Source organism: Stenella coeruleoalba, assembly GCF_951394435.1.
Source record: "Stenella coeruleoalba genome assembly, chromosome: 8".
In the NCBI taxonomy this organism is placed as follows: Eukaryota; Metazoa; Chordata; class Mammalia; order Artiodactyla; family Delphinidae; genus Stenella; species Stenella coeruleoalba.
In genome coordinates, this window is record NC_137154.1 from 99,590,679 (window position 1) to 99,617,411 (window position 26,733).

At 56.3% G+C, this 26,733-nt stretch overlaps 1 protein-coding gene across 1 annotated transcript; it reads left to right on the plus strand.

Annotated features, from left to right (window-relative positions):
• Positions 1–648: 648 nt before the first annotated feature.
• On the plus strand, positions 649–25,441 carry SLC37A2 (solute carrier family 37 member 2). Its single transcript, XM_079930451.1, has 18 exons — positions 649–773; positions 13,458–13,539; positions 13,992–14,085; positions 14,222–14,300; positions 15,913–16,048; positions 16,441–16,517; positions 17,394–17,560; positions 18,077–18,114; positions 18,425–18,577; positions 18,909–18,999; positions 20,487–20,549; positions 20,820–20,905; positions 21,380–21,428; positions 21,601–21,674; positions 21,926–22,004; positions 22,122–22,219; positions 22,463–22,527; positions 24,301–25,441. The coding sequence occupies exons 1-18, from the start codon at positions 715–717 to the stop codon at positions 24,314–24,316; spliced, it is 1,506 nt and encodes a 501-aa protein (XP_079786577.1). The 5' UTR covers positions 649–714; the 3' UTR covers positions 24,317–25,441.
• Positions 25,442–26,733: the final 1,292 nt, after the last annotated feature.

The window sequence follows — 26,733 nt, forward strand, 5'->3', positions numbered from 1 at the left end:
TCTGCCTCAGAGGGGCCCTTCACTGTTGCATGGCTGCGGGCCTTCAGAAGGGAGAGCAGGAGTGGCCGCTGCACAGTCACCGTGGGGAGTAGAGGCGGGGCGGGGGGTATCAGTCTGTCCGTGGACGAGGTGCGGTAGGGTCTTGTCTGGCTCACTGCGTAATCTGGAATCTGAGTGGGACAGAAAGTCCCTGTTGGGACACCTACGCTCCCAGGGGGCGCTGACCTCAAATCAGCGTCCTCTGGGACGCTGGCCCTCCAGCCTGCCTCAGTTTCCCGATCTGTGTCTGCGCCACAGCTAATCAGGATAGGAAGGCACTGCAGGAGCAGCTGAGGGTAGACGGTCGGTCACGCAGAGCTGACTGAATCTGGGATCGCAGCTTTCAGTTCCCCGGAGGGAAGTGAGCCGACAAGCGCAGGCCGAAGGAGAGGCCCCAGAGGCTCGGAGGGCCGCGGGTCCCTAGCCCGGAGGCAGAGCACGAGAAAAGTCCGTGCCCGAGGCCGGCCGGAGGATGGGCAGTGGGCGTGCGCTTTGCGCTTGGCCGGGCCCGAGGGCGGTCAGGCGCAAGGGGGCGGGGGCTGAAGGCCACGGTTTGCGGCGTCGGGGCGGGCCGGCCGGCGGGGCATTTAAACTCTGGGGACTGCCAGCTCGGGGCGCGTGCCCAGCTCTGCATCCTCCTCTGCTTCGGATTCGCTTCGGGTATCGCCGGGCAAGATGCGGTCTTCCTTGGCGCCGGGCGTCTGGTTCCTCCGCGCCTTCTCCAGGGACAGCTGGTGAGAGGGCCTGCGGGGTGGGGGGCGCCGGGCCAGGACGGCCTCCCTCTCCCTCGGGTTTGGCGGATCCAACTCGGGCGGCCGGGAGTCCCAGCGTGCTGGTGGGGGGTGGGGGGCGGCGCGGCGGCGGGTTCTGACAGGATCTGGCCGGTCGGCGGGGAGGTGGGTGGCACGCACGCCCTAGCTCGCTCCGCCTCCGCAGGACCCCTCCCTGGGAGGCTGCCCAGGAGAGTTTCCACCGATGCCCGTTTGCGTCCGCACTTCCAGACACGCACACACCCCCACCCGACCCCGGGGAGACCTTCAGAGCGCCTCCTTTATCGCTGAGCACCCGGGGGAGCCGGGCTTGCAGGCTAGGGAACCGAGGTCAGGGCGTGGCGGAGTTGCTGAAAAAGTGGCCATTGGAGTTGTCGAGTGGTCCTTTTGGTCTCTTTTGGCCCTTGGATAACACGAAGGCCAGAACCCAGTGGTCCTGGGACTTGCCTTGAGGGGTTCTGGGCCCTGAGAGACACGCTCCCGGGAGGGCATGCGTCTCAGATCAGAGCAGCAGCTGCGCCGCAGCAGGGTAGTCACCCCAGCGGCGGGCCGGCGGCTTCCGCAGGAGTTTTCCTCCCGACCAAGGAGTCCTGAGGAGGCCGCGGATCAGGGGGGGTGTGGTGGGGTGGAGGGCTTTCAGCCCATTCTTCATCAGAGGCCACACTGGAGCAGTTTGCTTGGTCTGCACAGTGTTTTTGTTTTGTTTAATATTGTGTTAGTTGCCATCGTTTACAAATTATAAAACAACGTAGATAGCCAGATTCCTCGCTTCTCTGATGTAACAGTCTCAGGCCTAAATTCCCCAATTATATCATTAGGGGTAGGAGCCCCTTTTAGATGGGGTGCAAGCTCTTAATATGACCAGCTTGTTCCCGTTTTAAAACAAAAAATCCTGCATCCCCAGTCCCCTCAGTCCCGGGCAAATCAGGATGGTCAGTTGGTGACAGCCCTCACTGGGGACAGTCCTCACACTCCCAACCTTCCCCACTCATTAGATTATTTATTTGGTCCTTTTTGAGTTTAGGACTCTTAAAAGATATTTTTCAGAGAAAAAGATAAGATCATGACTCTCGTAAGGATATAAAAATGAACATGTGTTAAAAAGATTTTATTTCACTCATAATGAGGGTGCCAGAAGATGTTATAATTGGCACAAAAGAAAAACCCAGGGAGGGGAGAATGGGGGGTTATTGTTTAATGGGTACAGAGGTGCAGCTTGAGAAGATGAAAAGGTTCTGGAGGTGGATGGTAATGATGGCGGCACACCAATACGAAGGTACTTGATGCCACTGAACTGCGTACTTTACAATGGTTAAACGTTAAATTTTATGTTACATATATTTTACCACAGTTTTGAAAAGAGAGAATACAAAGAACGTCCCCATTTGTAAGTTAGGCATATTGAGGCAAAACTGATTGGGAGGGAAGACTATTGAAACTCTGTAAGTTCATGGACATATTTTATATGACTTACCAGTTACTTACCACTTCATGGAATTCAAGCTCAGTGAAAGACAAGAATCAGATAACTTGGAGGGGTGTCCTCTGGGCAACGCACAGTTCTCCAGAGAAACACATTTTTTCCCCTACAGTCTGCCCTGCTGGGATCAAAAATAGTCTCAAAGAAAGATTATTCTTGATCACGAAATAGGGTTGGTCTCCTTAGATTTGATCTGATCATCTATATACATAATTTACTGTATAGGCCTTGTTACGTTCACTTTGCTGCAAGTTTTCATAAGGGATCTTGGATTGGACTTTTAAAATCCTTCTATTATTTACTGTTCTGAGATTAGGAAGCCGAGCCAAGAAGCTGTCTCCACTAGGCTTTACCTGCTGTGCCTATAAATTTAGGCAAACTCCTCTCTTCTTGAGGTCCCCAAATATCCTAAGTTTCCTGGACCTGCCAGGGAGTGACCTTCCTGATTTGTGTGTAAGGGAACACAGTAAGCCGGTTTTATTAGGCGGGTTTTGTATTGGCTGTCAACCTTAATTCCTTAAAAGTGGCAGCAATAGCTGATTAAATGAGCATCATTGTCAAGTACGACATTCCAGGCAAGGCCTTGGTTGTAAAACCAAGTTTTCTAATATGTTCTGGTTAAAAAAAAAGAAAAAAATTCCTATTGAACTTTTGCAAATAACCATATTTTATAAAAAGCAAGAAGACTCAAAAACGGTTTCTGAATTCCGAGGAGTCAGGCAGGGAGAATAAGGTATTTACAAATGTTTCAGTTTACAAAAACAGGGTCTCCTAAATTGTTATGGGTTACAGACAACTTAAGAAGAAAGAGAAAGGGCTTTCTTATATATTCAGAAGATTGAACACTATAACAACATCAGTAATATTCCAAACGTGACAGTCATTCCTTATCAGTTCTTTCAGTCCTAAGTGATTAATTCTTGTTCTGCTGAATCTTGGGTTCACAACCACATAATCTGGTCAGCTTCTTTGCTGAAGAGTTTTGGAAATCCTGACTCAGTCCACTGGTATGTTCTTAAAGATATCTGAGTGATGTCATCAGGAGTCCGTACCCACGAGTATGTACCTGGTCCTGTGCTTTTCTGAGACAGTTCTTGTTTGCTGAAGGTAAAACCTTTGGCCTATAGCTGACTGCACAACCTTTAGGGAGCATCAGAGTAGAACAAAAACTATCTGTAAGGGACAGAGACCTAAAGAGGTATGGATTAACTTATTAATGATAATTTTCAAAAGTGAATGATATGATGAGAATTCATGACAAGAAAAATGCAGCTAACAAGGAAGTCTGATTATTCCTGAGGTATGTAAAACAAAATAAAGCCAATCCAAAAAAAAAAATTAGACAATGTCTAAAAACACACTAAGGCTAATTTCAAAGAAGACAGTGAACATTATATCTGATTCATAAAAATGATGAGCATAATTTTTATAGAGGAAAAAATCTTGAGATATATAAAAACCCCAATACATAATTTACATAATATACAAGGAGATACCAAGAATGTTGACTGAAGAGATTTAGTAAGTGTGGAGTAAGTCCTAAACATCTATGTTTTAATAAAACTCCATAGGAAAGTCTGATGTACATCCCCAGTTGAAAACCACTGACCTAGAAGATGCTAGATTCAAATTAAAGAAGTAAGGTTGCAGCCAGGTAACATTTAAAATCATAGCTGAAATCATGACTGGTAACATTCTACTGTTATCACCAGGCAAAGCACCACCAGGGTGCTGATGCATAGAAACAGATCATAGACCAAGAGGGCATTGAGAAACCTTTAGAACTTTCTCACACAGCAAACAACTTCTGAGACACTTATGTAAGTGAAATATTCTACTACTCTTTTTTTCCCATAATAAACAAAAATAGATCTCATTACCATATATGTTCAAAGTTGTATCTCTCTGCCACTATTGTTCCTGGTAGAGTCTTATTCGTATACATTAATTATACCCTTTAACCAAAGTAACTTATATTTCAGAGAAAATGAGGGGCAGGGAGAGTGGATCACTGTAAACAGCCTGTCCCACTCCAGCATTTTAGAAGAGCTCAGGAAGGCACAACTCTCCACAGGCACACACGTCACTTACACACTTGTTAAAGTGTGACTCCAACCACTGTGTTCTCCCACATCTCCCAGGTTTAAGACAGATCCGGATTGAAATCCTCTCACCACTGTGTGCCTTGTGTAGTTAACTTCTCTGGGACTCAGTTCCCTCGTGGGTGAAGGTCAGGTGGGTTCTTGAAGGCAAAAGTGATCCGTGAACATCCTTGACCTCCCGTGGCTGATGGAGGGCGCACGATAAGTGTTCCTTTACTTCCTTCCTGATGCATGGAGGTTTGGACTCCTAACAGACACCGAACGTCAGTGTAGTTCCTACCGTAGGCACGCTATCGTGTTACACTGTGAGGCCTACGAAGATGATTAAGACACGGTCCTACTTTCTCGGAATTAAGGCTCCAGCTGGAGAGAGGGCGTGTTCTCTCATTATCACATTTGCTGCTTCCACCTGTACCCAAGGAGGGCTTTTAAGCAGAAGTGAAGAAAGCAGACGGTCCTGGAGCAGGACACCAGAGGGTGGGCTGGCCCTGAGCTTTGGATTCCTTGTTTGTACCGTGAGGATACTTGTAACACCTACCTCGTCAGGTCGTTGTGAGGATTAAAGATTGTCTCGAGATGCAGCAGGTAAAATACTTAGATCAGTGCCAGGCTCATATTAAGCACTGACTAAACATTAATTACTGACTATTTTTCTACTCGCATTTCCTACTGCTCTGTGCCAGGCATTGTGTTTGTGGTTCACTGCAAGGCCTTTATTTGTTTCCCCACCTAATTCCCCATTATATGGGTATAATGGGGCACAGAGCAGTTATGTACCTGGTCAAGCGCCGCATAGCTAGTAAGTAACTGAGGTGAACTTGAATCCAGGTTAGTTAGACTCCCAAGCCCACGGTCTTTCCTCCCGATTAGAGTGTGGGAGGGGAAAAGAAAACATAGCCTTTGGACTTGAGACAAATCACTAAATCTCTAAGGCTCCAGGTCCTTGTCTTCAAATGGAAATAGCAATATACCTCTATCCCAGGGTTTTAGTGAAATTAAGTGAGAAGATATTTAAAGCACTTAGCCCAGTGCCTGGTGTGCAGTTAGTACTTGGTAATTGCACGGTGCTTGTGAGTTTCTGTGGCGGGAGGGTTTCATCTTCATTAGGAGGAACAGGTAGCATTTGCCTTGGTGGACCTGGAGGTATTCTGAGTGGAGCCGTGGAGCCGGCGAAGGCACGGCAGTGAGGACGTAGCCTGTGTCGTCAGCACTGGTCACGTGCAGCCGCAGCTGGTGGGAGCCTGGGGCTTGAAGGCGCGGTCCGCGGACAGGAGGCTGAGGCAGGCGGCACGAGGTGTGCAAGCAGAAGGCAGAGACTGAGGAGTTTCTGCCCAGGAGGATGGCACTGCCCCTCCTTCTCCCGTCAGAGCCCCCGGGGTCAGGCAGTGTCCTCGCAGGAGCCACAGCCCCTCTGAGTCCTCCCCAGCCCTGGGCCTGGCCGGTGCCCCGCCTTCTGTGCCAGCGTCCGCGTGGGCATGTCTGGGGACAGATGGCAACGTGGGCATCTTGCCAGAGAGATGAGTATGGCTGCTGATTCTGGGGCTGGGCCCGCTTCCTGGGGCCTGTGGGGAGGGAGCAGTTCAGGGCTCGACGAGAGGAGCCTGTGGAGGAGGGCCAGGTGGCATTCCTGCTGGATGAGCAGGAATGGGTGGGGCACTGGGCAGGCAGGAAAGCAGGGGCCGTGAGCTCCCAGCTCGCTGCCCTCCCCCAAGCCCGCCAGGGCCGAGGTGGGCTGGAGGCTGCAGCGGGGACCAGTGGCTCTGCCCGCCGGAGTTTGCTGAGGTCCTGCTGCCGGATGCATCGCATCTCATTTCATCAACCCTTATGGACATCTCATGTGACAGGACTTCACTACCTTAGTCAAAGGAAGATCAAAGTGAGGCTGAGAGGCGAAATGTTATCTCAGTTAGTCTTTAGGGCACCCTCATGTGACAGGAGTTTACTATCCCATTTACAAGAAGCTCAAGCTGAGGCTGAGAGGTGAGACAGCTCGCCCAAGGTCACAGTAACAGACCCAGAAGTTAAGACGCAGCGTCTTTTGGTTTAACGTCCTTTTCCCTATTCTGCCATGGCCTCAGACCAGGGACCCAGATGCTGCAAAGTAGCTTTCTCTTGTCTTCCTTCTCTTCCTGGTAACTGCCCAGAGATGCCCGGTAAGAGCATCAGAAAGGGCTCCTTAAAAAGAGTGGTGTGTGGGCTTCCCTGGTGGTGCAGTGGTTGAGGGCCCGCCTGCCGATGCGGGGGACACAGGTTCGTGCCCTGGTCCGGGAAGATCCCACATGCCGCGGAGCGGTTGGGCCCGTGAGCCATGGCCGCTGAGCCTGCGTGTGCGGAGTGGCCACAACAGTGAGATGTCCGCGTACCGCAAAAAAAAAAAAAAAAAAAAGATTGGTGATGGCGAGAGGCAGCTCCGAGAAGGAAGGAGAGAGCCTGGTGGAGGATATGGAGGGCTGAGCCCACCGTCCCTGTCCCCACCCCCTTCCCTTCCTCGGGCTCTTCAGGCTGACCCCCAAAGAGCATGTGAACCTGCGTGGCTCCCTCCCCCACCCGCACATGACTGCTGTCTTCTCCCCCAGCCGCCTTCTGCTTCCTCTTCCTCTCCGCTGTTTCCTCTTTCCCTCCTTACACAGCAGACTGATGCGCACCTCCCTGGCTTTGGGTGGGGCGGTCGGCCTCAGAGGCCACGCACATGCACTGGTCTAGAAGGCAGCCGGGCTTTGGGGATGGTCTGTATGGATGGCCAAGACCTTACTTCTTCCTGTCAAGCTGTGCCACCTGAGTGCTGAGGTCCGAGCTGAGCGGTCCCGAAGCAACGCCAGAACTGGGGGCAGACACCAGGGTCGGAGTCCCTGCAGCCCACAACGCCCCCATCTGATTGCCCCCAAACTGGTGTGCGGGGTGGGCGCGGGGTGGGCGGCATCACTGCTCTCATTTTGCCGTCTGGCTCGTGCCTCCTCCCCTGGGTCCTTCATGCTGGGGAGAAGGAGTAGGTGAGGGTGGGCCACGGGCTAAGCCTCCAGGGAATCCCGAGAGGAGAGTCCTCATCTTAGCTCCCTGGGGAGGAGGGCCCCGCCACCACCAACGCATTCCCGCCTGTGCTCTTTGTGTAGCGGCTCTTCAGAAGAGAGACCACCAACTACCTGCTGACCACTTCTTCCAAACCCTACCAGCTCTCACACTCCTCCAGAGTTTTTCCAGGTACCTAAACGAAACCACATGCTGTAGCTAAAAGCCACGTCTTTTTATTCTGTCTGAGCACCCAGGCTTCCCCTGCCGAGATTCCTTCTCAAGGCAAAGCAATCTAGCCTATATTTTCCTCTCTCCTAAAAAAGACCATTATCTTATCTACTAATTCCTTCTAGAAAGTCCCGGGCTCCTTGTGCTACTGGCCAATGGCTCCCCTTCTCTGGGAAGGATCTTGGGACCGAGCCCTGTGTCAACCTGATGTCTCTGAGCAAATGCCCAGGTTCCATCTGGAGGAGGGGCATCAGGTGGAGGAGTCCTTGGGCTGGGTCTCAGCCCCGAGAGGGCTCTGTTCCTCTGTTCTCAGAGGCCCTCCCAGACCTGGCCTGTCCCCGTCCCATCTTGTCAGTGGAAGGCCTGGCTCAGGGCTCTGCCCTGTGCTGTCTGTTCCAGGCTGACCTTTCCCTACCAGGGTGTCCCAGGGGCAGCGGAGGGCTTGGCAGGGGGCGGGGTGATGGCACTGTCACCAGCAGCCTGGTTCTTACCGTCCCCAGCCCTCTCTCCTTTTCAGATCTGCTGAGTCCCAGGACAGGCACGTCCAAGGACAGGCCACCAAGTGGTACTTTCCTCCGGGCAAGTGTCAAGGTCACCTGCAGCTACAGCCAGTCCAGTCTGCCCCCACCTGAGTAGCCCCAGACATCTACTAGCTGCCCCAGACATCTACTAGCTGCCCCAGGCATCTACTAGCTACCCCAGACATCTACCAGCTGCCCCAGACTTGGCTTAAGGACTGGGCTGAGGCAGGAAGTGGTAGGGATTGGTCAGTGAGGGAGTTTAATTCCCTGTCGGCCTGCCATGGGGATAGGAGCCATCAGCACCGTCAGCAATGTGGTTGCAAAGCAGGGAGCGGGGTGCAGGGACCGGGGGCTGACTGGGCAGACACTGGAGAGAAGGCACCTCTTCCCACTGTCTCCTGAGGTCAGCATTCTTCTGCTGGGCTACTTCTTGTTTTCTGTTGTTGTGATGGTGGTGGTAGTAGGTCCTTTGGGGGTTCTGTTTGTCATCTGTTGCTGCTTTGGCAGTCGTTGTTCTTTGCCCCTAACCTGAGAAGCGTTTCTAGTGCAGAGTCTTAATGAGGTCCATAAAGCTATTAGCGTGCTCATTTGGAAGAATAAGTTGGACTGTCAGCTAATAGTTAAGAGATAGCTAGTCCACCTCTCTATCTGACTTGGTTACTCAGTAACCAGTGCCGTGCAGGGGGAGGTGAGACTCTCAAAGTGCCACCTCTCGCTAACACAGACTTAGAGGGTCATGGGGTGGGCACCCTGCCCGGAACAGTCTGTGGGCCTCGCCACGCACGTTCCTGGGTCTCTGGCCTGCTTGCCCAGCCTGGCCAACACCTGGGCTGCCATCCCTCCCCCTCTGGGGCAAGCCAGGCGAAGCCCGACTGTGTATTTTCCCCCCTGCTCCCTTTCTGGGGCCTCTTGTTTCTGCAAGAAGGGCTTGTGAAAGCAGAAGTGAAACTTGCGGGTTCTACAGGCAGCAGGAGCACATCAGCTATCTTCCCTGTGAGCTACTGTGAGTTCGACAGCCTTTGTGTCAGCCCAGCCCTTCACCGGACCCATGTCCCCAGTCCCCTTTGAACTATGGCACCTTGGCCTTTTTCTCAGAAGAGCTGCCAGAGTGGAAAGGAAAGAGGACTTGACTAAGGGGAGGCCCCGGGTATGCTCTGCCCAGCTAGCTGTGCCCCTCTGGGCTCATGCCGCCATGGTGCTGCGGTCCAGGCAGGGAGTCCCAGAGGAGGCCAGTGCCCATCCTAGCATCGCACAGCAGGTTGAGGTCCTTCTGCCCCACCGCCTCCCTCCCTGTGACTCTCCTGCTATCTTGGGTGTCAGGTTTTCTACTGAGGGATGGGGTTAGAGCTGAGAGGTCAGGCCGAGCTTCTGGACAGGGCTGGAACCTGGCAGATCTGCATGACTGTGGATCTCTGCTAAGTCTCCCTGTCTACTCCCAAGGGAGAACATGGGTGGGCCCAGTGGACCAGCCTCTGCTCTCTCCCCGTGGCAGGCTCCCGCATGCGCACTGGTAGCTTCGGGGCATCGTCGTGTTCCTCTAGCCCACCTCTGTGTACTAGGCATGTGGGAGGCGTGGCCATGCTGGCCTCCAAATCCCTACCTTACAGGCAAATCCAGGGCCTGGAACCACCACCGCTCAGAGGAGTTTGGTGCTAACCCACACCCTGCTCACCTCCCGTAACAGAGCAGCGCGGGCTGCCTCCGCCGCCTCCAGCTTTCCTTCCTCAAAATCTGAAATCGTAGTAGCTGTCATTTTTAAGTGTCCGCTGGGTGTGAGGAACATGTAAGAGCTGTCCTATGCATCGTCTCATCAACCTGTCAATAGCCCTATGAGAAAGGTGATAAACACTACTTTGCAGACCGCTAACAGGTGTAAGGAATGAAATCAGGTTTCGCCTGATTCCTAAGTCCTTGCTCTTTTCTCTTACAGACACCAGCTCCCTGAGATGCACCACCGAGGGTCTCCATAGAGGGTGGCTGGCAGTGTGGATGAGGCAGAGGGAACCAGCCCTACCTTCTGCGAGGAAGCTTGTCTGGAGCTTCCCAAACTAATCAGCAGGGCAGAGCTTAGCCTGGGAGGTGTCCGGAACCCTCCGACCTAGAAAATCCCACCCCTCTTCAGTGACTCCCCATCACCCCAAGAGACACTTGAAACTCACCCTAGGCCCTCCATGACCTGTCCGCTCCCTCCTTCCCCACTCCTTCACCTTCCATGCTTGGCCCAGTCCCACCTTCCAGACCTCTGGCTACATAGCGTTCCCCAGTCAGGTATCATTGCTGTTCACGCCTCCGCACTTTGGCACACGTACTTCCCTCTCCCTGGCGCCGCTTCCCGCCCCAGCCCTGGTGGACCTGGCCACCTCCTGCTTGTTTGTGAAGATGCGGCTGAAGCCTCACCTCCTGAATCCTTTGCTGACACTGCTCCCGTCCCAGCTGGCCTCGGCGCCCCTGCTTCCGTGTCATGCAGGGCTGCCCTCTCTTACGGCACTGTCGCACCAACTCTGTTTGTCTCCCTGCTGACCTGCGAGCCCCTGGAGGGCAGAGGTCTCTCTTACAGCTTCTCTGGGTCCCTAGCACAGTGCCTGGCACATGGCAGGATGTGGATGGGAAGGCAGTCCTGTTTCTGCCAGAGAGAATCGAGATGTCAGAAATGGGCCTGGGTGTGCCTGCTGTCCTGTCTTAGCTTCTGCCACGCAAGGTTGGGAGGGACAGGACTCCAGAAGGCAGATAAGGAAGCACACCGGGGACCACAGGCTGGAGAAAGCCAGGGCAGGTGACCTGAGGTGGGCAGGTGTTGGCACTTGGGGCTGAAGCAGTGTCGTGGTGGGAGGAGCGAGGGAGGAGCGAGGTGGCTGCCAGCGGGGCTGTGCCTTTCGATCCCTCGTTGTGTCTGAGCATCTCCTGCGTGGGCTCGGCATGGCTGAGTTGCAGCCTGGGCCTCCCTGCCTGGCCTGTCAAGGAAGGACAGTCAGTGCTGGGGGCGCTCAGTGGGGCCTGGGGATCCTTCAGGCCCAGAGGAGATCTCATCTGTCACCAGGGTCAACGGCTGTATCCAGGTGGCAGCCGAGATAGACTCAGCTGATCCCGGGGGTCGTAAAGGTGGCCCAACAGACACGTAGGGACTAGGGTGAGAGTTACATTGTGTTCCCTGGTCTTTGAGCTGGATGTGGTTGGCACTGTCCTCCGTGGGCATCTGATGAGGAAACCGGAGGCAAAAAAGGCTTAGGAACTTTCATTTGGTTACACAGTAAATTAGAGTCATCCCTCAAAGCTTCCAGCTTTTTTCCGGACTCAGCAGCTCCCCGGGCAGGACACTGGTGAGTGTTATCTGTAGGGCTGTGATTTTCTTCCATCTTGTGCACTTTGAAGAAGCCTCACTGGGCAGCCTCTCCAGTTCTCTCAGAGACACCCCCAACCCTGCCACCAGATTCTGCAAGTTCCTGAGGTAGGAGTCACATGAGCCATTTGCCAAGTGGAAAACATTGTTGCCACCAAGCTTGTGTATGTCACAGGGTCACTGTGACAGTCCCTTGGAGTAACCCCAGATTCCCTGGAGAACCCCTGGTGACTCCCCCCGAGCCATGCACCCTCGGCAATGGGGAGCCAGAGAGGCTGGGCGGTAGAGAGACCGTAAGATTCAAGCTAGAGAGAGCTTCGTTCTTAGTGGAACGGAGAGCCACCGAGAAACGTTAAGCCAGGTGACGGCGGGGGCACATGTACCTTCAGTCTCTTCAGAAGATAAACTGTGAGGCAGTGGAGGGAACGAGGCAGAGAACGAGTCCAGGGGTGAAGGGCCCCGGTAGCCCGGCCTGAATGCAGCCTCTGCTGAAACACCCCTTCATCTCACGAGCAGGAGCCTTCACGACATGCTTGGGAGGAAGGGATTGGGGTTTGGAGGCAGATCCCTGGAGAGGGCAGACTGAGCCTCCAGCGTCCTGGCCCTTTGGTTCGTGGATCCAGAGATAGAAAGGGTTTCAGGCCCCCTTCCCCTTCTTCCCCACCTTCTCCGTGGGCTCTTTAAGAAACCAAGGCTCTGGTCTTTCTCCTGGGCTGGAGTCCGTGCTGAGGTCTATTTTCCATGTACTTCCTGGCTCCCGGCTGCTGACTCGTCTCAGCTGATGCCGTGACTCAGGAGGACCTGGAAGCCCTTCCTCAGAGCCTCGGCAGAAGGGGAAGGGGGAGCGCACAGCGGAAACTTCGGTGGGGCCTGGCTGAACTGTTCTTTCCGCCCCAGACCGGCGCATGGGATGAGAAGCACTGTATGAGAGGGCCCATGTGATGTGTGAGCCGCAGATGGAAAGGATGACCCCTCTGTCCAGTGGAACGGACTAGGGCAGAGGACCTGGGTTCTGTCACCAGCTTTCCCTCTGTTGCCACATTTCCAGCTAGGTTTTGGGCTCCGCCCCTACTGGGCTACAGCAGGTGCTGTTTCTGCCGTGTTCTAGGCTTGAGAGCATAGTCGACTTCACTTTATTTCATTTATTTATTTTTAAAATTAATTAATTTATTTTTGGCTGCATTGGGTCTTCTTTGCTGCGCGCGGGCTTTCTCTAGTTGCGGCGAGCAGGGGCTGCTCTTTGTTGTAACGTGCGAGCTTCTCATTGCGGTGGCTTCTCTTGTTGCGGAGCACGGGCTCTAGGCACGCAGGCTTCAGTAGTTGTGGCACGCAGGCTTCAGTAGTTGTGGCTCACGGGCTCTAGAGCGCAGGCTCAGTAGTTGTGGCGCATGGGCTTAGTTGCTCTGCGGCATGTGAGATCTTCCCGGACCAGGGCTCGAACCCGTGTCCCCTGCGTTAGCAGGCGGATTCTTAACCACTGCGCCACCAGGAAAGTCCCGACCTCACTTTAAAGACAGACCCTTCTCCCACATCAGCCTCCTGCCGGCTCCCAGCATGTCCAGTATTTTAAATACAATTCTGTCTCCCTGCCCCCATCTCTCACACACACAGAGGCACCCCGATCTTAGTGAGGCCAGAGAGAAGCAGAGGTGATGGGCAGTGGTAAGAGCAGGAGGCGGTACTTTGGTGTTGTCTAGGGCACTGATGCTGGGCTAGCTCTGTCGGGAGGCCTCGGTAGCAGGAGCAGGGACTTGGGGCCCCCCGGAGCACTCTGGCCTCTGGCGTCTGTTCCTACCCTCCCCTTGGCCTCTGCCCCGAGGAACTTGTGTCTGGAGGGGAGCCTGATGTAGAAGAGTTGGCGGTGCTGGGGCTCTGAGGCTGCTAGAATGGGCACAGGTGCATGCTTCCTGGACACAGTAGAGGCGGAGGTCCGAGTGCCCTGCCAGCCCAGCTGCCCACCTCTCCCTGCAGGTACCGCGGCTTCATCCTGCTGATCACTTTCCTCATCTACACCTGTTATCACATGTCCAGGAAGCCCATCAGTGTCGTCAAGGTGAGGCTGGCCTGGGCGTAAGGAAGAAAGCAGGAGATGCTGGGCCCCAGCGGAAATACACTTCCGTAGAATGGTCTGGAACTTGGCGTATAACCATCCTTGTTCCCTTACCTTGGTCACTGAGCCCGCTCCTTCCCCCTGGCAGAGTCCCACTTTCAGCAGTTCTCTTTTCCCAGGAGAGTTTCCTGGGTTTATTCACCAAGACGGTGGTGTCGGGGGCTGCGGGTGGAGCCAGAGAGCAGACACCCTGGGCCCCGTGTCTACCCTGCGCGTCGACCCCCGTTGCCCTTCACCGAGGCTCTGCTGTGGCCACTTGCCCCTGGAGCCAGTTTTTGCGGGAGGAGGGAGCGTGGGGTCCGGTCGAGGGGGCAGCGGGGCTGGTGTGTTGGAGGCTGCTTGCTCCTTTCGGGGCCACAGGATGCCCCTGACCCGTGCACCCGTGACTCCTCCAGAGCCGTCTGCACCACAACTGCTCAGAGATGATCCAGCCCATCGGCGACACCCACAGGCTCAACGACACCACGTGGTGCAACTGGGCCCCGTTTGGTAAGAGCGGGGCAAGCTGTTCTTCCCCACAGCCCACTCCCCCTACCCAGGAGAGGGTCAGCCGGGGCCAGAAGGGGCTTCCTGCAGGGTTGTCCAAGCAGCCAGCCAGCATTGTGCCTCTCCCATCGGCTTTCAGACCAGAGCAACTACAAGGAGCTCCTGGGGGCAGTGGACAACGCCTTCCTCGTGGCCTATGCCATCGGCATGTTTATCAGGTAAGAGAGAGGCGGAGCCTGTGACTGCCCGCAGCAGAACCGTTCAGAGCTGCCTCTCCCCTTGGCCGACCTGGGGGCAGCAGGGTCAAAGGGAAAAAGCTGGGGACCCCCCCCCAGGTGGAAATGAGACGACAAGACTTGCACACGTCCTGTCAGCCCGTAGCCAGCATGCTCCCACGGTTACCGAGCCTGCTCCTTCACCTGGCCAGCTCCCACTTTTAGTAGCTCTTTTCCCTGGAAAGGCTTTCCTGGATGTCCTTTTGAGTTTATTCACTCAGATGGCAGTGTCAGCGGTGTGGCTGGAAAATGGTTTGTCCTTCAAGGATAGCCCTGGATGCTAGGAAGACCCCAGCACGGCTTTTATGTAGCAAGCATGATGTTTGTTCCCAGGAATCAAAGATGACTGAGGCAGGGTACCACCTCCAGAGAGCTCACGGTCTAGTGGAGTGACCGATAACAGCAGCTAGTTATAGAGCAGTGTGGGAGTGGTGGCTCCCAGACAGGTGCTTCACACGGGGCGCCCTGGGGGCTCCGAGGGGTCACTTAATGTGAGCTGGGATTAGAGAAGAGGGGTTGGGGAAGGCTTCTTGGAGGAGATGACACTTGAACTAATGAAGAAGAATTGGGCTTGGCAATGCAGAAATGGCTAGGTGGAGGGAATGGCATGGGCAGAGTAAGGCGAGTGTGAAACAGCACGATCTGGGGGGACAAGTAACAGGTTTACCAGAGTGTAAAATGCAGGAGATGGGGCTGAAGAATGAGGTCATTGTGTACCAGGCCATGGGCACAGGAGAACCTCTGAAGGGTGGCATGTTCAGATTAACACGTCAGACAGATCGCTGTGAGGGTGACGGAAGGTAGATTTGAGGGAGAGTAGGACTGAGTACCACGTCACACTAAGGAACAGATCTGATAATAGCTCAGCTGAGCATTGAGCAACACCTGAGAACAATAGTAATAGAGATGAAAGAGTAACGCCGCACTGGAGAGATGTAAGTAGAAGGTACAGGTCTTGGAGGTTGCTTGTGAAGGGTGGGGCGGAGAGGCAGGAAACGGAGGTAGCCCCGTGGTTTCTGGCTTGAGTGGCCAAACGTGGTGGCGACATCCACTCAGATGAGGGGTACAGGACACGGGGCAGGGTGGGGGGCAGAGGCAGAGGAGTCCTGATTGTGGAGCATCCCAGTCAAGATGTCTGGAAGGCATCTGGATATGATCGTGACGCTCTGGGGGAGAGTTCAGGGCTGTAGCTATGCAGCTGGGCTGTGTAACGTATATGTAGCTGGTAGTTAAAACCATAAAAGTGATGCAAGAGAAAATGCATGAGGAGCGCTGGTCAGCCAAGGGGGGAGGCAGGTGGGCCACGGTGACCTCACAGAGGCCACGGAGAGCGCACTTCAAGGCGCTTGGTCAGCAGCGTCAAATAAAGCGGAGGAGCCCAGCGAGTGGAGGACCGAGGGTGTCCCTGGCGTGTGACAACACAGAGGTCACTGGTGATCACCTTAGCAGAGTCGTTTCAGTGGCTTTGGGGTGGGGGGGGCGGAGAGATAGGAGGTAGAGAGCCGAAGGGCGCAGGTAGCAGAGATTACCATGGATCCAACCCTCTCTTCTGCAGTGGCATTTTTGGGGAGCGGCTCCCCCTCCGTTACTACCTTACAGCCGGAATGCTGCTCAGCGGCCTTTTCACCTCGCTCTTTGGCCTGGGGTATTTCTGGAACATCCACGCGCTCTGGTACTTTGTTCTTATCCAGGTACGAGCCTTGGCCTTGCACTCAGGCCTCTGTTCCCGGCACAGAAAGATAGTAGAGGCTGCAGGTCCTTCCCAGCCACCCCAGGTCCCGGCGCATCCAGCCCTGTGCTCCTTTATCACGATGCGGGGTCCCATTGCCCATTGCCTGTGGTCACCCTCGTGGGCTCAGTGAGTTTGCGCTGAGCGTTACCCTGAGGTCCGTGGAGGTGCCTGCGAGGCCTGGTCTCTGCCGTGGGGATCTGGGGCCACAGGAGAAATCAGCTGGTGGGTTACGGGGTGCGTGCACGCAGGTGAAGGAAGGGGGTGCATAGTGTGCGCTGCGGAGGGGCCCCCGTCCCAGAGGCTGCACCGCTCAGCCCAGGCCTGTCCCGCCTCTCTCCTCCCTCCCTGCAGATCTGCAACGGACTCGTCCAGACCACGGGCTGGCCCTCCGTGGTGACCTGTGTGGGCAACTGGTTCGGGAAGGGGAAGTGAGTGTGATGGGACAGGAGGGTGGGCGGTGCCTGGGGGGCCGGGCTGGTGGGTCCCTCGTGGCCCCTGATGTGATTTCAGGGTCAAAGATTAGAAACTTGCCTCCATCTTGCTGACTTTCACAGGCCGAGATACACATGTTTTAGTGACTAAAAGCAGTACTGATTTTCTCATTGCTAAGGTTTTGATCCTTAAAACCTGCAACCTCAGGTATGCTTTTTTCCTCTTAATAGATGAATTTCCATTTTGCGTGAAGACAAAAATGAAGCCTATAAAACTGTGTTTGTATACACACACACACATATATATGCGTTTGTATATATTTTTATATATATATATATATTTTTTTTTCTTTTTCCTTGAACTGGCTTTTGTGCAAAAGTTTCTTTAGGGCAGGGTTTCTCAACCCTGGCACTATTGACATATGGGGCTGGATAATTCTTTGTTGTGGGACCGTCCTACACAGTGTAGGGTGTTCAGCAGCCTCTACCCCTAGATGCCGCTAGCGCACCCACAGCTGGGACGTCGCAACTCTCCAGACGGTGCCCGTGTCCCCTGGGGGCAGAGTCACCCCTGGTTGAGGACTTCAGAGTCACGGCCTTAGGGCAAGAGAAGAAAGGGCTGGGGCTCTGGGCCCTGGGGCAGCAAGGAGCCAGAGAGCGCTTGCTCAGGGAGCGGCTGGGGAGCGGGACCCCCGGCCTTGCTGTCACTCCCTTGACACCAGCAAACCCTCCCGCTCCTCCCTGAGGGGGGTCTGCAGCTCAGAGGCTGCAGGCAGCCAGCTTTTTGCACTTGGTCGGCGGTCGCCAGGAGCCCTGTGCTTCTCTTCTCACTTTTCCCGTTCTTCTCTCCCTCCCTCCCTCCCTCCCCTCCAGGCGGGGGCTCATCATGGGCATCTGGAATTCCCACACATCCGTGGGCAACATCCTGGGCTCCCTGATCGCCGGCGTCTGGGTGGATGAGCAGTGGGGCCTGTCCTTTGTGGTGCCCGGCATCATCACCGCCGTCATGGGCCTCGTCACCTTCTTCTTCTTAATTGAATGTGAGTGGAGCCCTCCCTCCTCACAGGGCCGGAGCCGAGCCTCCCGGTCAGGCCCTGGGAGAAGGCAGTGGGTAGCGTGGGATCATGGGGTCAGAGCCACAGATGTGTGACTTGGGACAGACAACCTCTCTGAGCCTCAGTTTTCTCATGTGTGACAGAAGTATAACGACGCCTGCTTCCCTGGGCTGTTGAGCGTTTCCATGAGACGTGAGACTGAGGAGGGAAAGGTTGGGGGGACCTCTCCACCTTTGCTGCCTCTTCCCAGCTCCCTGACAGACGGGCCAGGGAGTCAGGGCCGTGGTCACTTGTAGCAAGAGAACGAAAGTCCACGAGGCAGTAGTGACACAACTTATTGTTAGGAGACCCAGACCTCGAAGGTGGTCTCTGGAGCCCCGGTTCCATGCTCCCTTGTGCTGGAAAGTCAACTCACCCCCTTTGAGGAGGGGTGGGGACCACACGCCATGCAAGGTGAGGGCCTGGCCTGCTGGGAAGCTTCTTAGAAGATTTTTCTTTCAGACCCAGAGGACGTGGACTGCTCACCCCCTCAGCACCATGTGAGTGTGGCCCCCAGTCCTATCCCTGCCCTCCACTCCACCCGGGGGCTGGTCCCAGGGAGGCCTGGGGAGTTGGAGGAGGGGCCCGTGTGCCCACAGTTACTTCACAGGCCCTTGGGTGAGGGCCAAAGTCACGCCCTCGGGGGGCTCCCCGACAGCCTGACGGGCCTGGCAGGATGTTAGTCCAGTCCAGGAAGGGGACACATACCTCTTCCAGCGTGGGAGCCCCTACCTCTCACATGGGCTGTCCCTCCAGCTGGTGGGAGGTGGTACGTGGATGCGCCCACAGCAAGGGCTCTTCTCTGCTCAGGGTGAGCTGGAAGAGAACGGGGACAACGCTGAGGACCCTGGCAATGGACCCCACTCTAACAGAGGGAACGGCCGGGAGTCTGCTGTCACCTTGTCCAAGGAGCCAAGTGCTCAGCCCGCTGCCATCAGCTTTTTTGGGGCGCTCTGGATCCCGGTGAGTCTTTTGTGGACTGGAAGGAGGAGAGAGGCTCTCTAGATTTTTTTGCTGGGTCTCAGGAGATGGGGATGCTCAGGGTGACCTGTGGTTTCCAGAATTTCTTTACATGCAGTGCCTAGGGAGGGCGGCCCACTTGGGGAGGGGAACACGGGAGACTTGTCCTGACACAGCATATCCAGGCCACAGGTACACTGCTGTTACTGAGGCTGGAGAGGTCCTCGAGGCTGCTTTGTGCAGTGGGCGGTGGAAAGTGCTGGGTTGGGGCTCCGCTGACGGACCAAGGGCGTCTTGCCCCCGTTTCCATCGCGCCCTCTGTTATGCTCCCCAGGGTGTGGTCGAGTTCTCCTTGTGTCTGCTGTTTGCCAAGCTGGTCAGTTACACCTTCCTCTACTGGCTGCCCCTCTACATCTTCAATGTGGGTGAGTACCTGGGGAAGAAGAGGTGAGGGACGGAGGGGTCTCTGAGGAGGAAACCTGTCACGTGACGCGTACGACTCCAGGAATAGGCAGGATTTCTGCTGAACCTCTCCTAGGGCAGGAGGGAAAGTTTTTTTCTTTAATGGGGAGCTAAACCTTGCAGATGCACCCCCGCCCCCCACCCAGTCCCTGATTCCAGCCACTCTTCCTCCCTTGGCGCTGAGTCGGGGTTAGGAACTCAGAGCTCTGTTCTGCAATCCTCCCTAACTGCTCCAGCCTCAGGCATAGGAGAAGCTCCCCTCCAGGCTGCTTGGCTCATAGGTGGGCGGGACTGGAGGGTGCTGGAAACGGTCTGCCTTTTGAGCGCTTCCAGGAGCCCCTTAAGCCTCCCCCAGCCCAAGGAAGAGGGCCTGAGGAGCTACCCCCACTGCCTGTAGCCTGGCAGTAAATGCTGTTCTCTTCCAAGGAGGGCTGCCGGGAGCCTCGGGGGATTGATGCCCTGTGCGTGGGTCTGCTGGGCTGCCCACCTTGTGGCCCTCCTCTCCCCTGCCTCTGCCCCTGCCCGAGGATGGACAGATGAGGAGAGGTCACTCTTGCGGTTGAAAAGGATGTTTATGTTCCCCTGTCCTGGATCTCTGGTTTTCCACACGTGGAGCTACTTTGTCAGGGAGCAGTTCTGCCCCCAGAGCCTCAGAGCCTCAGAGCCCCACCAGGGCCAAGGACCACTCAGCCAGGGCTGCCGGGCTCCCTCCAGGCCCCGTGGGAGGGACGAGGCTGCTCTCCACACAGCATCCTCGCACCGAACAGGATGCGGTGGGGATGAGTCAGGGCCAGGTCTCAAGCTGTAACTCACCCCCCCAGCCCCGCCGCCGGCTCCATCTGAGGGGCCTCTCTCGACGACGGGGGTAGAGCATCGGGGCAACCCTGCGGTCGCTGACTCTGTTCTGTGGCCTTGATGCTGGCTACAGAGTGTGAGTCAACCTTGAGGGCTGGGCTACGAGTCAAGCTTCTGGGCGTCCCTTTTTCTAATTCTAGGGCGAGGTCTGGGACCTGAGGTCCCCATTTTCCCGCAAGCCTCCTTCCTGGCTCTGTTTATAAGCAGGGACCTCAAATGGAGGTGACAAGCTTCTATGGGGACCAGCCGCTCGGTCAGGGGGAGGGAGGAATGGGGCTGGACAGGCTGAGGCTCAGTGAGAGCAGTTGTACCCCCAGTGGGACAGGGTCCTCAGGGGCCAGATCCCAGTGCTTTCATAGAAGGGCTTTTCCGGGAGGTCAAGGCCATCCGACAGGACTGGGGGCCGGAAAGGGCATCTGGTCCCAAACTGCTGCAGACTCGCTTGTGACCTTGGCCAGTCACTTCTCCATGGGCCCCACTCCTTCCTCTGAAGGTGATACTGGACCAGGTGTCTGCAGGGACGCTCCCAGCGGTGGCCCTCCAGGATGTCTGCCCGGAGCCCCCAGGTCTGAACACATGCTTTTGTTTTCCACAGTTCACTTTACTGCCAAGGAGTCTGGGGACCTGTCCACGCTCTTCGATGTTGGTGGCATCGCAGGTGAGGCCATGCCCTGCTCTGCCTCTAGGCTGCATCCCCCTCTTCTCTTGTCAGGGTGCAGAAAAATGGGACGGGTCCAGTGGGATGTGACCTAGGCAGGTGGCATCCTGCCCAGGTGGTCTTCCCGTGAGCAGTGGGTGCGGGAAAGGCTGCGGAGGGAGACACTCAGCTGGCTCTGGGTGCCCGGCCCCGGTTCGTGCTGGGCTGAGTGATGGGGCAGTGCTCGGGGTCCCACATGCCTGGGGCGGCAGTGTGCACGTTGTGTTCCAGGTGGCATCCTGGCGGGGCTCATCTCTGACTACACCAACGGCAGGGCCACCACCTGTTGCGTCATGCTGATCTTGGCTGCCCCCACGGTGCGTAGAACCTCAAGGGCAAAGTGTGTGTGTGTCGTGGGCCGCTGAACCCTGTGCACGCCTGGGCATCACGCACACACCCGTCTCTTTGCGTGGGTACATCCCTGTGCGCGGCCAGGGCAGGAGAAGCCAGGGTCAGCACAGGATAGAGATCCAGACAGGATTTTGGAAAGGGATTCGTGGTTATGTGGCCTTGGCGAGAAGGGGCAGGCCAGCTGCTGAGCTTCTTGACCAAGGAAAGAATAAGTGATTGAGGTTCGATATGAGAGGAGACTTTGGGGGCAAAGGGAAATGATAGATTACCACGTATTAGACCCTGCATCCCTGGGACCGGAAGACCGAGAGGCCTGGGTATGAGAAGGCAAAGGAGAAAGGGGACCCCTGGGGTTCCCAGACTTCCGGGCTCCAGTCTAACAGAGGCAGCCCGTGGGGAAGCCGGGCTGTGATCCTGTCTTCCGCCTTCTCCTCTCTCAGATGTTCCTGTACAACTACGTTGGCCAGAGTGGGATCAGCATCTCCATAGGTGAGGAGCTGGCGCTGCCGTGGAGACACCGCGAGGCTGGCTTGGGGACGTGGGTGGGAGGCTCGGGGAAGTGGAGGTTCTCAGCCTGACGCCTGGGGGACTCACCCGCTTTGGGGCTGGGGGTGGCGGTGGCCTCTCCTCTCTAACTGGGCCGTCTCCATCACCACGTCAGTAATGCTGCTCACCTGTGGAGCCCTGGTCAACGGCCCTTATGCCCTCATCACCACTGCCGTCTCGGCTGACCTGGTAAGCGGAGCCACCTCGGGGATCGGCCAGGGCCTCTGTCTCCAGACCCATCTTCACGTCTCTCCCCCTCCCCCCGCCCGCAGAGACGAGATCCTCAAAGTCCTTCAGAATCCGCCATCGGCCCCCCTTTCTTCCCAGCTCCAAGCCCCCCTCGCTGCCTTTCCCTGAGCCAGTCCCTCTCCTGGTCCCGGTCCCGGTCCTGCTCGGTGCCGCCTCTCGGTTCAGGCCTCCCCACTCTGCTCTCTCCCCAGGGGACTCACAAGAGCCTGAAGGGCAACGCAAAGGCGCTCTCCACCGTCACGGCCATCATCGACGGCACTGGATCCATAGGTCTGTGACTCTCGCCCCAAGCCTGGTCTCAGGCGCACTCTTGGGATGCTGCCCTCTTGCGGGCAGGGAGGCCAGGGTCCCTGGTGCAGGGCCCTTCTCATGCTGTGCTCCACACAGGTGCGGCTCTGGGGCCTCTGCTGGCCGGGCTCATTTCCCCCACAGGCTGGAACAACGTCTTCTACATGCTCATCACTGCCGACATCCTGGCTTGCTTGGTAAGAGCTTTGGGGTGCACAGATGGGTATGGGGAGGGGCCCTGTCCTGCGGGGCTGGGACCCTGGAAAGTTCCGAAGTGTCCAAAGTGGTCCAAAGTGTCGGCCATCCAGGGCTTTGCTCGGAACCACTCTGCGTCCCGTGGGTGAACCCCTGCGGAGTGACGCTGTGAGCCAGCCGAGCGGTCACCTAGCGCTGGGGACCAGCCACGTGCTGCACGCTGAGGTCGCCCTCCCTCCCCTCAGCTCCTCTGCCGGTTGGTGTACAAAGAGATCCTGGGCTGGCGGTCATCCCTGAGTAGAGACAGAGGGTAAGTCCTGCAGAGGGAGGGCCAGAGCCCCGCCTGCCCGGCCTCACTTCTCGTGGGAGTCAAATCCGGCGCTCAGCTGCTCTGCACCAGTCTGAGCCTCGCTCCAGCCCAGACCTCAGGAACTCGGAGCCGGGAGCTGAACGTGCTCCGGGAACCCCTGCCTGGCCCCCAGCCCCACTAACCTGTCCTCTGTTATCCCCATGTGTCTCCATAGCTCTAGTGTGGCCCTAACCCACGCGCGGTAGTATTTTCCTCAAGTCCCGTGACTTTTGTGAGTATTTTCTTCGAGTCTGTAACTCCTGTGCCCTTAGCGTGCATGCAAAGCCTCTCTCCTCCCGTGCGATTTTTCTGACTTTCGCTTTTTCCTTGGGGGCCAGTTCCAAAGACTCTGAGTCTGGACGGAGTGTGGTGCTTGGGAAGTGTTTCCTAAGGGGCCGGAGCTGCTGCGAAGGTTGGCAGCCTCTCCTCCTTAGGGAGAGCGATAGGGCTTTGGACGTAGACCCCAGGACAGAGGGGGCAGCATCCAGGGAAATCGTTTTCCCTCTGAACTTGGACTCTGAAGTTCAGAAACCAAGGGCACCTGCCCCTCTGCCTGGGGTGTGCAGACAAAGGCAGCTACCAAGCAAAGCCTCTGGAGCAAAACCCAAAGCCGGCCTGCTGTGCTCTCTGCCTGTCGCCCAGCGGTGGCGGGCGTGGAGGCCGCGCAGATAGGCCCGCGGCTGAGGCAGGGCGCTAGAGGCTGGGCTGCGCGGCTGGCGCTGGGATGGCAATGTTCTCTCGTGGCCTTTCTGGCTCTCCTTAGGAAGCTCTTGCTAATGAGAAGCTGCCGGAGCGATGGACCTGGTCTGGATGGTAAATGTGAGGAAGAGCCCACGGGGGTCATGGTAACCAGCACTGTATCCGGGGAAGAGCTTCCCTTTGAGGAAGGCATCGTCCGGGTTCAGGGGGAGAAGAATGCAGGGCAGGAGGCATTAACAGAGTCTGTGCCCTGCCCTGCCCTGGAGGGGGAGCAGTGGATGGCACCTCACGTGACCAGTGCCCCCTCCACCTGCTGTCCCCCGGCCAGGCCCGGGGGGACGTTGGGAGGAGAGGAAGTGATGCAGAAAGGGAAAAGAATTAGTGCGTAGTAAGCGTCTGCTCTGGGCGTGAGCTGTACTGGCTTCCCTCTCGGCAGCCTTGAGAGGTAGATGTTCTCACTTAGAGGTGAGAGAACAGACGCTCGGAGCTCATGGAGCGTACCTCAGGCCTTTAGCTAGTCCCAGCAGAGCCTGAGTTTGACCCCAGGTGTGCGGGCTTGGCTTCTCTCTGCATCCTCAGCGGGTCCTTCTCTGAGGAAGGCCTGTGTGGGAGAAGCAGAGTCACCTGCTTGGGCAGAGGGAGCCTGGGGCTTGAAACCAGAAATGCTGGACCATCCTGACTTCTCTGCTCACCTGCTTCTGTAGAGCCTCGGGCACCTTCTCTGAATGTCCGCGTCCTTGTGTGTCAAATGGGGATGCTCGTTTCTAACTACCCGGTAGGGCTGATCTCAGGCTGCGACAAGCTGGGTATGCGGTACTGCTTTGCAGAGTGGTCAGACGCGGTACAGGCATTGTAAGGCTTTTCACCTTATTCTGGCTTGGTGTTCCCTGCTTGCTGAAGAGGTGACAGGAGCCCTAATGATAGCGAACGGGATGAAAGGCAATTATTAAGGGACCCTCGGGACCTGCCTTCCCCGTCCCCACCGTTGGGGACGTCCTCACTTTCTCTCCCATTGCCTCTCTGCTCCTCACGCAGGTATAGAGAAATGTGAGGACCCGATCGCAGCAGAAACTTGGAGGGCCCTCGCCGGGTCCCACAGTGCACCCCCCCAGGAGGCCGAGGCAAAGCCTCCGGGCCCAGCACCAGCCAGCGCAGCCCACGAGGCTTCCACGGGCTAGGAGACTCTCCACCGGAAGGGGACCACCAAGCTTGAGGCCACGGAAGACTCAAGGGCCTTGTTGGAGGACGGAGGGGACGCAAAGTGCCCACTGAACTAAGGCACCTTGAGACCAAGAAATGAGGGGGCAGCTCCATGCGATCAAGACCAGTTTAGTATAGGGTCACTTACGGGGTGGGTTGGGGCTCGGGCTGAGGTGGACGGCGGTCTGGGAGCGCTCCACGCCACCTGGGGGCCCAGGACAGTTTTATAGTTAACCTGGGGCAGGGGGGCGGGTACTGGGAAACAGGACATGCATTCTTCAGATTTATGAATGGGTAACTAGTCTCGTGGCTGCCGGGAATACGTCAGGGGAGGTTTTCATCATTGTTTGGGGACTAACAGAGCATAGAGGCTGCCTGGTCCTAAAGATTATTAAACAATATCTATTAACTACAAAGCCCTTGATGACAGAGAAGTGATTTACCACACAGTATACGGTCCTGGCTAGGGGGGCGGAAGGAGAGGAGGAACTGTAAAGGCCCTGAAGGTGTCAGTTGCACCGACAGCGATAAAGGCCTGAGCTCTGGAGGCCGCCAGTGGAAGGGATCAGGGCTAAGCGGTGTCTGCGTTTTGGTACAAGAAGGGATATGCTCAGACTCCTGCTCGTTCAGATTCCAAGTCAGAAGGCAGAGGTTCAGCAGGGCCGAGGCCTGGAAAAGCGTGTCTCTCCTTCTCACGCTAAACGTGAACCTCTGTCATCAGCCTGTACCTAGAAGTGGCTATTTCAGAGCCACCCGGCCTCTCTTTGTCCCTTTGTCCACAAGCCAGTTTTCTCTGTGTGTTTCCCCACGTTGGCACTCCTCCATCTACCCTCCATTTGATCCTGGTTCTAACTCCTGACCCATTTTGATTAAAGCATTATTGCTGTATCCTCCAGGGCAGGACTAGGGAGAGAGGGGAGGTGTCACTCCCGACTGTGAGGGCCCCTTGCCTGCTCTCATCCCAGCCCTCTGTGTCCCCAGGGAAGATGGCTTGTCAGGGCAGTGCTGCTGTAGGGGAAGGGTGGGGCGGAGGGCATGACCAAAGTACCAGTCACATTATTAAATATTTTGATAATGAAATGCCAGTGGTTACCGAGTGCTCACTGTTTGCCAGCTGTGCTCTAGGAATGGAGTAGGTAGTGGACACAGAAAAAGGACTGACACCCTAAGCACAGGCACGGGGGTGACATGACTAGCAAGGTGGGAGGGTGCTGCTGGCTTCGTTCAGGCAGCTGTTACGTGTGCAGCTCGCAGCCCCCTGCAGCTGGCCCCAAACCCTTGGGTCTGCCAGCGCTTGGCATTTCTGTCTGCCTTCTGAAGCTGCCCATTAAGCCCCGATATAGATGTCGCCAGCTGTGCCTGTGCTTGTCCTGTCAGGGCTCATGTGGGCCGCTGGGGCAGCGTCCCAGGGCCACAGGGTGGTGTGCTGGGGAGCTGACAACTGGCGTGCCCAGAGGACGCAGTCGTGAGGACACTGGGACCCGCGGGCGAGCCTGTGGGCAGTTCATGGGCGGGATACAAATCCCTCCACGCTGAGACAGGTTATACACACGCCAATGGTGACAAATAGCAAGTCTCAAAGTGCCCGAGACCCACTCTGGCTTTAAAAGCAGGAGTCAGTTGGGATGTCTAAGTCCTCAGGCCCCCAGGGCGGAGCTGCAGCTCAGGTTCAAGAATGCGTCTCTCAAGATCAGGTTTACCTGGGGCTTCCCTGGTGGCACAGTGCTTAAGAATCCGACTGCCATTGCAGGCGATGTGGGTTCGAGCCCTGGTCTGGGAAGATCCCACATGCCACGGAGCAACTAAGCCTGTGCGCCACGACTGAGCCCACGTGCCTAGAGCCCGTGCTCCACAACAAGAGAGCTCACGCACTGCAATGAAGAGTAGCCCCTGGCTCACCGCAACTAGAGAAAGCCTGCGCGCAGCAACAAAGACCCAACGCAGCCAAAAATAAATAAAACAAAAAGATCAGGTTTACCTGCCAGCAGCACTCAGGGAAGCCACTAGATGGCGCCATCATCCCACGGTAGAGCCCGTGCCTGGGCTCCCTTTCTGCTTCCTGCAGGGAGACAGGCTCCCTCGCCCACCACTTCTGGGGCAGTGTTGGCAGGGTGTTGTCCCTCCCTGGGCGCTCACTCTGGAGGTCTCCTTCTCAGCCTCACCACTGATGGCTTCGAGCCTTTTCCTCATTAGAAAACAGTGATGACATTACCTCCCTCTGAATCCGGGAGACAAGTCAGTGACAATGCACGCCCTGCCCTCAGGGGT